This window comes from Bidens hawaiensis, unplaced genomic scaffold (genome assembly GCF_021521415.1).
Source record: "Bidens hawaiensis isolate Kalapana, Puna unplaced genomic scaffold, B.hawaiensis_p1.1 tig00034372_1, whole genome shotgun sequence".
NCBI classification, from domain to species: Eukaryota; Viridiplantae; Streptophyta; class Magnoliopsida; order Asterales; family Asteraceae; genus Bidens; species Bidens hawaiensis.
Genome location: NW_027495949.1, coordinates 28,668 through 39,334, shown reverse-complemented (window position 1 = coordinate 39,334; position 10,667 = coordinate 28,668). Strand labels below are relative to the sequence as shown.

General features: G+C 38.4%; 1 protein-coding gene across 1 annotated transcript; it reads right to left on the bottom strand.

The window, feature by feature from the left end:
• Positions 1-1,283: 1,283 nt before the first annotated feature.
• LOC143586150 (serine/threonine-protein phosphatase 5-like) lies at positions 1,284-10,089 on the bottom strand. Its single transcript, XM_077067754.1, has 12 exons — positions 10,024-10,089; positions 9,781-9,950; positions 9,635-9,706; positions 8,952-9,102; positions 3,039-3,147; positions 2,854-2,971; positions 2,633-2,780; positions 2,289-2,537; positions 2,084-2,209; positions 1,896-1,996; positions 1,729-1,803; positions 1,284-1,626 (listed from the first exon to the last, which is right to left on the bottom strand). The coding sequence occupies exons 1-12, from the start codon at positions 10,082-10,084 to the stop codon at positions 1,567-1,569; spliced, it is 1,440 nt and encodes a 479-aa protein (XP_076923869.1). The 5' UTR covers positions 10,085-10,089; the 3' UTR covers positions 1,284-1,566.
• Between the last annotated feature and the right edge of the window lie 578 nt (positions 10,090-10,667).

Genomic DNA, 10,667 nt, shown 5'->3' with positions numbered 1-10,667 from the left:
ATTAATCATCAATTTGAAGCTTCAATCGATCAATTTTGAGTTTTGAGTGATGGGTTTTAACCTTGAACGTTTAAGATTTTGGCTTGAACGAAAGTTTTTTTGCCTGAACATTTAAGTTTTTTGCCTGAATGTTTAAGTTTTTTGCCTGAACATTTCAACTTTTAACCTTGAACCATTGAACGTTTAAGTTTTGCCTGAACATTTCAACTTTTAACCTTGAACCATTGAACGTTTAAGTTTTTTGCCTGAACGTTTAAGTTTTTGCCTGAACGTTTAAACTTTTAACCTTGAACGTTTTTTTGCCTGAACGTTTAAACTTTTAATCTTGAACGTTTTAGTGTTGGGATTTTGGCTTGAACGTTTTAGTGTTTTTAACCTTGAATGTAGTTCGCGTACGTAATGTACGTTAAGCGATTATTGTACGTTAACCTTCCCCTATATATATATATATATATCAATTTAACACTAACAATTCAGTAAATTGTGAGATATTTGTGATATAGATTGTTGCGATGGGATATTGATAATTTTAGCATCATGCAAAACTTATATACATAGCAATTTAACACTAACAACTCAGTAAATTGTTATACCATTAATAAATTAGCCCTTTACAGCTTTCAAAAACACTAGCAGCTGTAGCAAATAGTAAAGTAGGAATTGATTAAGACTTAAAACACATTAAACACTATCATTTGACAATTAAGACTTAACCCACTTATAGGCTGTAGCAGCAATAAGAAGAAAGACGAATGAAAGAACTAAGAAGAAAGGTATTGATATCAGAATAATCGGTCATATATAGGTCAAATATCGGTCAATATCACCAATATTACCAGTACGTGCCAATATTCTGACCGATATTACACATGGGGACCGATAACCTATACAACACCGATATTGAGTGCATAGATCCTACAAGAGTTGTAGCAAATAGCAGTTCGATAACAAGGCAGCCACTCACGTTACAAATATACATATTTCGTGAAAGAACTTAAAATTTTTGAAGTGGTTTGCCATTTAACTTGAGAAAAGTTTTAAAATCACAACTTATGTCGAAACCAAGAATCAGCTAGGCTAGCTAATGTAATTACTAAAGCAATACCTAGTGGTATATGTTATATTCGTAACAAGCTTGGACCTGATTATATTTATCACACCACAGATGAAGTTATATTTCAAAAAATATGCTGAGCTTTGTGTGAATTATATTTACAGCTATGTATTTAAGCCTAGCATTTGAAGTTAACTTATTTATTGCTCATGACAATTCAATTGGAGTTTTTAGCTTCAAAAGGTAAGAATACAAAGCAAATTTTTTAAGAAAATGATAGATACATAGTTATACCAAAAAGACAATACATTAGACAGAGACCCATAATTCAGGCCACTGTGTGTTTTTGGCTTCTGGTTACATAAACTATTGAAAAATAAGTAAACTTTTGCAATAAAGTAACACCACACCTATCTCAGGAGTTCCAAGCCATATTTGCAGTTGTAGATAAGAAAAACCAAACCAATTTCCACCCAACGTATCACCCAAAATGCCACTTTAGCAAACAAACACTAATTGAACATGCGGAGGAAATTGCTGGCGTACGCCATTGGCTTCACATCAGGGTGCGGCTGAACATTTAAAAATATATATATTTATTTACTAAAGAGTTTAAAAAATATCAATATAGAAAATGCAGAAACAGAAGCAATGTGATTGTAAAAAGAACTAACCACTGCTGAAAATGTGACAATCTTGGGCTCCATGGTGGGCGCTTCAAATCGGATGAAAGCCCCCTTGTTTCCCATCTGCATCACCCAAAAAAAAAAAATTAAAACACAATCATAAAAGAGTTGCAACAAAACTACACAAAACATAAAGACCAACAATATTAAATTACCTGGTCACAGTAGTTTGGAGCTGAAAAAACAGTGATGAGTTTACCATCATGTTCAATTTCGTACCCTTCATCTTTGACCTCATGAGACCGCACAACTAAATCTGTAAATTAAATCACGAGAATTAGTGAGAATGCATCCCTAATTTCAAGAAAACAACTTTCTTCTTTTCAGGAAACATAAATGTTACCTAAACTGTTATCCTTCAAAAACCTTTTTGTTACATCTCCACCAAAAGAAAGACCTACACCACGCTTGCTCGGTCCTCTACCAGGATTAGGCTGAGGATCACTCCATAATATCTCACACATCAACCCTGAAACCAAAGTTTAATAAAACATATTTAAAATTTATTCACAAAATAAAAACATAAACTCACAAAGTAGACAAAATACCTTCCTCTGGGGGCTCGCAAAACCGATTAATTGCTCTGATGTCAGAGAGCTTAACTCCATCAGTGCTAAAAAGTCCACCATGAACAACAAATATCTTCTCGTTTATAACATGAGCTAACGGTAAATGACAGAAAACTTCTGCAAATAGCTCCACAAACTTATCACTCAATTTAGATCGCACCTCACCCTCAAACCCATAAATCTTGTTCATGCTTTTACTCTCATGATTACCACGTGAAAGATGTATAGCTGGAACAAATAAAGAAATTAAACCAAGTAATGAAAATAGAAAAATTGTAATAACAGCTAAAGAGTAAGCACAGATAAAGATTTAGCCTTATTACCTGATGGAGACATACACTTGAATGCAAACAATGTTAGTATAACCTCCACAGAAAACGATCCACGGTCAACAAAGTCACCATTAAACAAATAGGGATTTTCTTCTGAAGGAAGACCATTGAGCTCAAAGATATTTAAAAGATCATAAAACTGCATCCATACAAAGCTGATAAATAGAAAACAACAAAAAAAAATGATAATAAAGTTATATTCTTTAAATTACCTGACCGTGCACATCACCACAAACAGTGAAGTGCTTTCCATCTGGAACGTTTATGTCAACTAGGGATGGCAAGGCCATCAAGATTTCTCGTGTCTTTAGAACAATCTCAAAGGCATATCTATGACACAAAGAATACTGTTAGAAAAAGTTGATTATAGTGATAAATATAATATAAATAATAATACCGTTTATGTAACATCTTCTGATTCTTAAAGTCATCCAACATTTTCTTCACAAAATCTAAAGTTACTACATCTCCCTCTATTCTCGGACCAGTATATTGTGGCTCCACATCTAGTTAAAATAAAACAATGAAAAAGACACTATCAGAATAAGATTTATAGCACGTGTTTTAAGGGTTGTAATCATTCAGTTAATACACCAAAATGCACATAAGAAAGTTATACATATTACACAGATCAATTTTAACACAACTCCTTATTCTTAACTTATTAACAGTTAGTAACTTTTTCATGGTCTAATAGCTTCTACTACACAATTTAACTAGTTGTGTGATTTCTTAATGTTTTTACTAAGTTCAAACCTATATTTAGTATTGACTCTATGTTAAGAAACCACCAGTGTAACCACCCAACCAACCAGTCTTCTTGTTGACCACCAAAAACATTGCCAGTGCTGCAGATGCGACCACGGTGGCTACAATGGGGCCCGCCACCATCATTAGTACAGCCACTAATGCTACTGCCATAGATGCAGCAGTAACCAGAGGGGAACGATATGATGAGTCTGTGCCCGTCCCTAAAATGATAAAAATAGGGATACTGTAAATTTCCTATTATTGTGCTTTGAATTAAAAGGTTTATATATCACAATTTATTCAGTGGGATTAATTATGATAAACTTATGAAGTATTGTATTGTCAAATTGATTTTTTTTAATATTTCAATTTGACAATACAATACTTCATAAGTTTATCATAATTAATCCCACTGAATAAATTGTGATATATAAACCTTTTAATTTCACTTTTTTTTTTTAATATTTTAGCCCTGCTTGCGGTGCGCACATATGATGTATATATGTGTGAACCCTCGGGTGGGCAAAAGTGAAATTGCACTAATTTTGACGTTATTTTACTAATCTCGTGAAAATAACGTTAAAAGTGACGGACGGTTAATCAGGCATCATGTAGTGGCGTTGATAGCTGAAAGATAAGGGTACATGCACCGATCAGCTGGTGTCCCGATGATTGAGTGCTATGTGCCTTATGTCCAAGGCTTGATGCAAAACTACTATCGAGCCGGGGGTCTCACCGGAAGCAGCCTCTCTATCCCTATGGGGTAGAGGTAAGGCTGCCTACATCTTACCCTCCTCAGACCCTACCATAGCTTTGCTATTGGTGGGATATACTGAGTACGATGATGATGATGATGATATTTTTTTTAATATTTAAACTTTTTTATGAGGGGTCAAATAGACGCATTCAAGTTTTAGACATTTAGATTATTTAACTTTCTAACAATCGACCCCAAACCCAAAGGATAAACTGTAACATCAGCAAGAATCAAGAAAATTGATAACAATCAGTAATTTTCTATTTGCCATTAATAAATACCTTCACTTTGCAAATAAGTATGCTATTTGCAACAACCTAAAAAAAATGTTAATAATAGCAAAAGAAAGAAGGAAAGAACGAAAAATGCAATATTAATGTCAGATGCATCAACAAGGGTAGAATGTAAACACAGTTACTAATCTTCTGAAGGCCTATACTTCTACAGAAAGCAACTACTCGTTTGTTAAAAAAAGAACTTTGAAATAAGAAACGCTTAATACTTGTAAAGAAGATGGTTGTAGTGAAAGTAATGTTTATTACTTGAAGGTGTGTGAAATACATAAACAACTACATCTATTTATACACAAATAAACCCTAGCTATCAACCCATAAAAGGCCCATGGGCTTTAGCCAACTATATGGGCTAAAACCCTAATTATAACTAAATACAACTAACACTCCTCCTCAAGTTGGAGCATAGATGTTAATCATGCCCAACTTGTTACAAATAAAATCTATCTGAGCTTTCCGGAGCGGTTTAGTTAGAATGTCTGTTAGCTGAAAATTTGTCTTCACATGAACTGGTTGAATGGAAGGAGGATCAGTTTGTGTGCCTACTACTCGATCTCTGATAAGGTGGCAGTCGACCTCAATATGTTTTGTCCTCTCATGAAATACTTGATTCTTGGCTATGTGAATGGCTGACTGACTATCACAATATAACCTCATCAAGTCATCAGAAACAACCCCGAGCTCTCTGAGAAGACGACGAACCCATGTCATCTCTGATGTTACATCTGCCATGGCTCTATACTCCGATTCGGCACTCGACCGGGAAACCGTGTGTTGCTTCTTACTCTTCCATGATACAAGATTTCCTCCAACAAACACACAATATCCGGTGGTAGATCGTCGAGAAATCGGACAACCTGCCCAATCTGCATCTGAGAACCCTGATATCCGACCATCTCCTTCTTCCGTGAAGGCACCTACACGACAATGACCCTGATCAGAGTATAATATACCCAAGCCAGGTGAGGTCTTAAGATATCTTAAGACACGAATGGCAGCATCCCAGTGACCGGTGTATGGTGTAGCCATAAATTGGCTCAGAACACTGACAGTATAGGAGATATCCGGTCGTGTGACGGTTAAATAATTAAGTTTACCAACCAACCGTCTGTATCGCTCAGGATCTTTCATTGGATCTCCTTCCTTTGGGAGGAGTTTTTTTGTAGGAAGCATGGGGGTATCAACAGGTTTACAACCCAGTAAGCCACATTCAGTTAACATATCAAGAACATACTTTCGTTGGGAGAGAAGTATTCCTTGTGGAGAGCGGGATACTTCTATGACAAGGAAATACCTCAATCGACCTAAGTCGCTGACCTGAAACTGAGACTGAAGAAACTGCTTGAGTTCGATAATCCCGACCTCGTCATCACCTGTGATTATAATGTCATCCACAAACAACTACGATAATCCTCTTTCCTTTCTGGTGTCTAAAGAAGACAGAGTGATTGTAGGCACTCCGAGTTATCCCAAACTGTCCCATAACACTAGAGAATCGACCAAACCATGCCCTGGGAGACTGTTTAAGACCATATAGAGAACAACGTAGTCTACAAACTTTCGAGGCCTCCTCCTCAACAACGAACCCTGGGGGCTGCTCCATATATACCTCCTCCTCAAGAACACCATTAAGAAAGGCGTACTTGACATCAAGCTGATGGAGCGGCCAATGATTAATGGCAGCAAGAGCGATACAAATACGGACAGATGACATTTTGGCAACCGGAGAGAAGGTTTCATCGTAATCAATGCCATATGCCTGAGAATACCCTTTTGCAACCAACCGAGCCTTTAAGCGGTGTAAGGAGCCATCCGGGTGTAGTTTAACCGTAAACACCCAACGACAACCAACAATACGCTTCCCTTTAGGAAGTGTTTCAAGATCCCATGTATGATTGGACTTTAGAGCCCCAATTTCATCTTCCATAGCCTGTCTCCATCCTGGGTGAGCGAGAGCGCTCGTCACATTCTTGGGAATCGGGTAGGAATCAAGGATAGTGGTGTACGCATGAGATTCAGGAGATAGGTGGGTGTAGGCAACATAGTCCTGAATTGGGTAACGAGTACATTTCCGGGGTTCCTTGCGAAAGGAAATAGGTATATCGGGAAGTGGGGCACCAGGAGGATCATAAACGGGTGTATCAGAGGTTGTGGATCGGGTAAGGATGTATTAGTGAGAGGTGTGGATTGCTCAGATGTAGACGGAGTATCGGAGGGTATTTCGGGGTCGTGGCCAGGGTGTGAATCAAGAGTCGCTGATGTTTGACCCCTACCCCGCCTAGCATATGTGAAAAGCAGTAGCGGAGATTCTGTCGGTGGGTCAGAATCAGTAGAGATTGGATCGGTAGAAGGAATTGACACAGGAATGGTGGGGATGAAGGGAGATGTGGGTATATCGAGGTCGGGAAACGGGTCAGAAACAGGAGTGGAATACTCGAGAAAGTAAGGAGACTCGTGAAAAGTGACATCGGCACTGGTAAAGTATCGGTGAAGTGATGGGCTATAGCATCGACACCCTTTTTGAACCCGTGAGTACCAAGAAAGACACAACAAATGGCTCGGGGATCAAGTTTGATGGTTTTTGGACTATGGTCATGAACATAGGCGACGCAACCAAATACTTTAGGTGCGAGAGGAAATGGATCATCGTTGGGAAATAGTACAGAAAACGGTGTTTTACCATGAAGAACGGTTGAGGGCATGCGGTTAATCAGATATGTGGCAGTGAGAACGACATCTCCCCAAAAACGATGAGGAACACGTGATTGGATCATGATTGTGCGAGCAACATCCAATATGTGACGATTTTTGCGTTCGGACACACCATTTTGTTGAGATGTATAAGCACACGATGATTCATGAATAATGCCGTTGGTTTTTAAGTATGAAGAAAAGTCGGTGGAAAAATATTCTTTAGCATTATCAGATCGAAAAGTTTTAATGGTGGTGTTAAATTGGTTCTGAACATAAGCATTAAATTCTCGAAATATGGAAAATACCTCACTACGAGATTTCAACAAATAAACCCAAGTAGTGCGAGAATAGTCATCAATAAAGGTAATAAAATATTCAAAACCCAACGTAGATTTGATAGGGCAAGGACCCCATACATCAGAATGCAACAGTTCAAAACAAGAACTGACTCGATTGGGCACCCTATGGGGATAGGGACGCCTGGTATGTTTACCAAGTTGACACGACTCACAATGAAAATTAAAAGACGAAAGTGGTAAATCTGGTCGCATTTGCCTCAGAACCGCTGTAGAGGGATGACCTAACCGACAGTGAGCCTCCCTGACAGCGGAATCACATAAGTTTGCTACAGGATGCGAAAACGGGGATATACGATAGAGACCTCCTGATTCAAAACCAGTACCAATTACCCGGTTTGTTCCTAGTTCATGAAAAACGCAGTGAGTTGGGTAAAAGGTCACAGAACAGTTGTTTTGTTTGGTAATCTGACTCACTGAACAAAGACTGGTAGGAAATTTAGGAACAAATAGGATAGAAGACAGTTTTAGGTTTTCCGAGTTACTGATGTATCCTATGCCGAGAACGGGACATGAAGATCCATCGGCAAGACGTACCGGTGCATGGGAAACATTTTGAAGACTAGAAAAAATACCCCGATTCCCAGTCATGTGATGTGTGGCTCCAGAATCAATCACCCATGATAAGTCAAGGCTAGAAGGTTTACCTGAATGTGCCGAGCTGGTTTGAGGATGAGGCAACTGGGAGGTAAGAAACCGTTTAATAAGATCATGCTCCTCTTTAGTAAATGTATACATGTATGTATTTTCGCCCATAGTGATACACGAAACTGAAAATTGACTGTGAACAGTAACAAGTGCGGGTGGAGGGCGGGAACAGATTCCAGCGTAAACAGTTAATCGTCGTGAACAGTTAATCCAGGCAGCGAACAGTAACTTTCCGGCAGCGAACAGAAATTCCGGCAAACGAACAATAACTTCCGGCAGTGAACAGTGACTTCCGTCGTGAACAGTAATTTCTGGCATGAACAGTGATTTCCGCGTGAACAGTACTCCGGGTGAACAGTGATTCTGCGTGAACAGTACTCCGATGAACAGTGATTCCGCGTGAACAGTGCTCGTCGGTGAACAGTACTTTCACGGTCGGAAAAAAAAAGATTTCGTGACAGGACAGAACAACAAGGCAGGGGCTTGTTTCAGATCTGAAGGCTGCTGGTGACGGCTTGTCAGACTCGGGTTCGGGTCAGATCGCGGCTAGGGTTTGGATCGAGAGTCGTAGCTCTGATACCATGTAAAGAAGATGGTTGTAGTGAAAGTAATGTTTATTACTTGAAGGTGTGTGAAATACATAAACAATTACATCTATTTATACACAAATAAACCCTAGCTATCAACCCATAAAAGGCCCATGGGCTTTAGCCAACTATATGGGCTAAAACCCTAATTATAACTAAATACAACTAACAATACTAAAAAAAACTGCAAACCACTAAAACAGATCAGCAAACAACAATTATTACCTATGGTACGAACGTCGATGGACTCAGCTACTGAGACTTGTTTAGAAGTAGGTACCGAAATCGCTTCTTCAAACTTGAGCTTCATAACAGCCTTTTCACATTCCTTTAACTTTTTAGAAGCATCTGGATCATTTGGACATATTCTTTTCACCTAGTTTCATATTAAAGGTTTACAGTTAGTTGCCAACTGAAAGCACTTTCTACACAAAATAAACGGGTACACAATGTCCTAAACCTAGGCAATAAAATAAACTGATGATGTTTAGCATTTTCCTAACAAATTAGTACTAGATTACTATCAAGTGTGTTAAGCCAGCACTTACAATAGAAAAGTAAAAGAATAATATAAAGATTATGTAATTGATCATTTATATTGAACAATAACATAAAACTTGAGAATAAACACTCTTCTAAATAAAGATTTAACGTAAAGCATTTTACAAGATTCATCTACATTTAAAAGTGTAAAATACCCAAGAAAACACCAAGTGACCAGCACAAGCATAGTGTAAAGCATTTGGACCCCACCATTCCTTGGTTACTACCTGGGCCTTAACGCCCTGGGGCGGTGTTAAAGCCCCGTTACCACACCACATCACTTTTGTCAGCCCTGCTGAAGCCTCACAGCAAGTACCCTTATAGTGTTCTCCGTATTATTCAAATAACTTAAATATAACACAAACCTGTTGGAAATCCTTGAGTGCTTCTTTAAACTTCCCCATCGCAAGGTACGCAGCACCGCGCCGATAATAACCCTAAAACCACCAAAAACCTCATCAAAACATAAACCCTAACATATCCAATCAACAACAAACACAAATCAACATGCCTTAGAATACTTAGGATCAATCTCAATAGCCTTAGACGCATCCTGAATCGCACTACCGTATTCCTCCAACTTAGCATGAGCAAACGCACGATTCGCCCAATACACGGCATTCTCACCGTTCAATTCAATCGCCTTTGTGTACAAATCAATCGCTTGTGAAAACTTATTAGCTGCAAAACACGAGTAATTGAGCACACATGTAACAACTGCACTGTACTGTATGTATCGATCGATGCAACGTACCTTTAAAAGCTTCATTAGCTTGTTGTTTGATTTCTTCGGCCTGTGAAGCCATTGATGGCATAATACGTCGGCGGTTAATGAGTATGAGCTTGATTGATTGTGGTTTAGGGCTACAGCTAACGGTGTGTTAGTGCATGCCAAGTGTTCCGTTAAGACCGTTGTTTGGATGCGGAGTGTGGTTGCCTAGATGAGATGGGATGAGATGGATGGTTCTTCCGGCGCCTCTTTCATATCATTGATTTCTGGAAACCTTTTAGTTTTACTCCCTTGTAATATTATGTAGTTACCCTCGATTTAATAAAATGCATAGTTGCGACCGGTGTTGTAAAAATCGACCTAGGCGCCTCGATTTTGGCTAAGCAAAGACTTTAGCGGCCAAAATCGGTTCTATTTGGATTAAATCGGTCTAAATCGTCCAGCTCGGCCCAGTATATCCATAAGAATTTTCGGTGAAATCTGATCAAACAAAATTGGCCCAACTAAACTTTTTAACCTAGATGACTAGACCAGAATCCTTTAAGTACTTGATTTGCTATGTTAAAGGTTAAATGTTTGAACTTTGAACTGTAATAAGTATTATATTAATATTGATGTGCATATAACACTAAATAATTAAAAGATTGCATATAAAAATTCCAATCCGA

Excerpts from the sequence above, each read along its gene's own strand:
- LOC143586150 (XM_077067754.1), bottom strand. The coding sequence starts at position 10,084 with ATGCCATCAATGGCTTCACAGGCCGAAGAAATCAAACAACAAGCTAAT. Across the intron at positions 3,148-8,951 it reads CATCGACGTTCGTACCATAG|ATGTGGAGCCACAATATACT; the intron begins GTAATAATTGTT and ends TATTTTAACTAG. Across the intron at positions 2,538-2,632 it reads CAAGTGTATGTCTCCATCAG|CTATACATCTTTCACGTGGT; the intron begins GTAATAAGGCTA and ends TATTTGTTCCAG.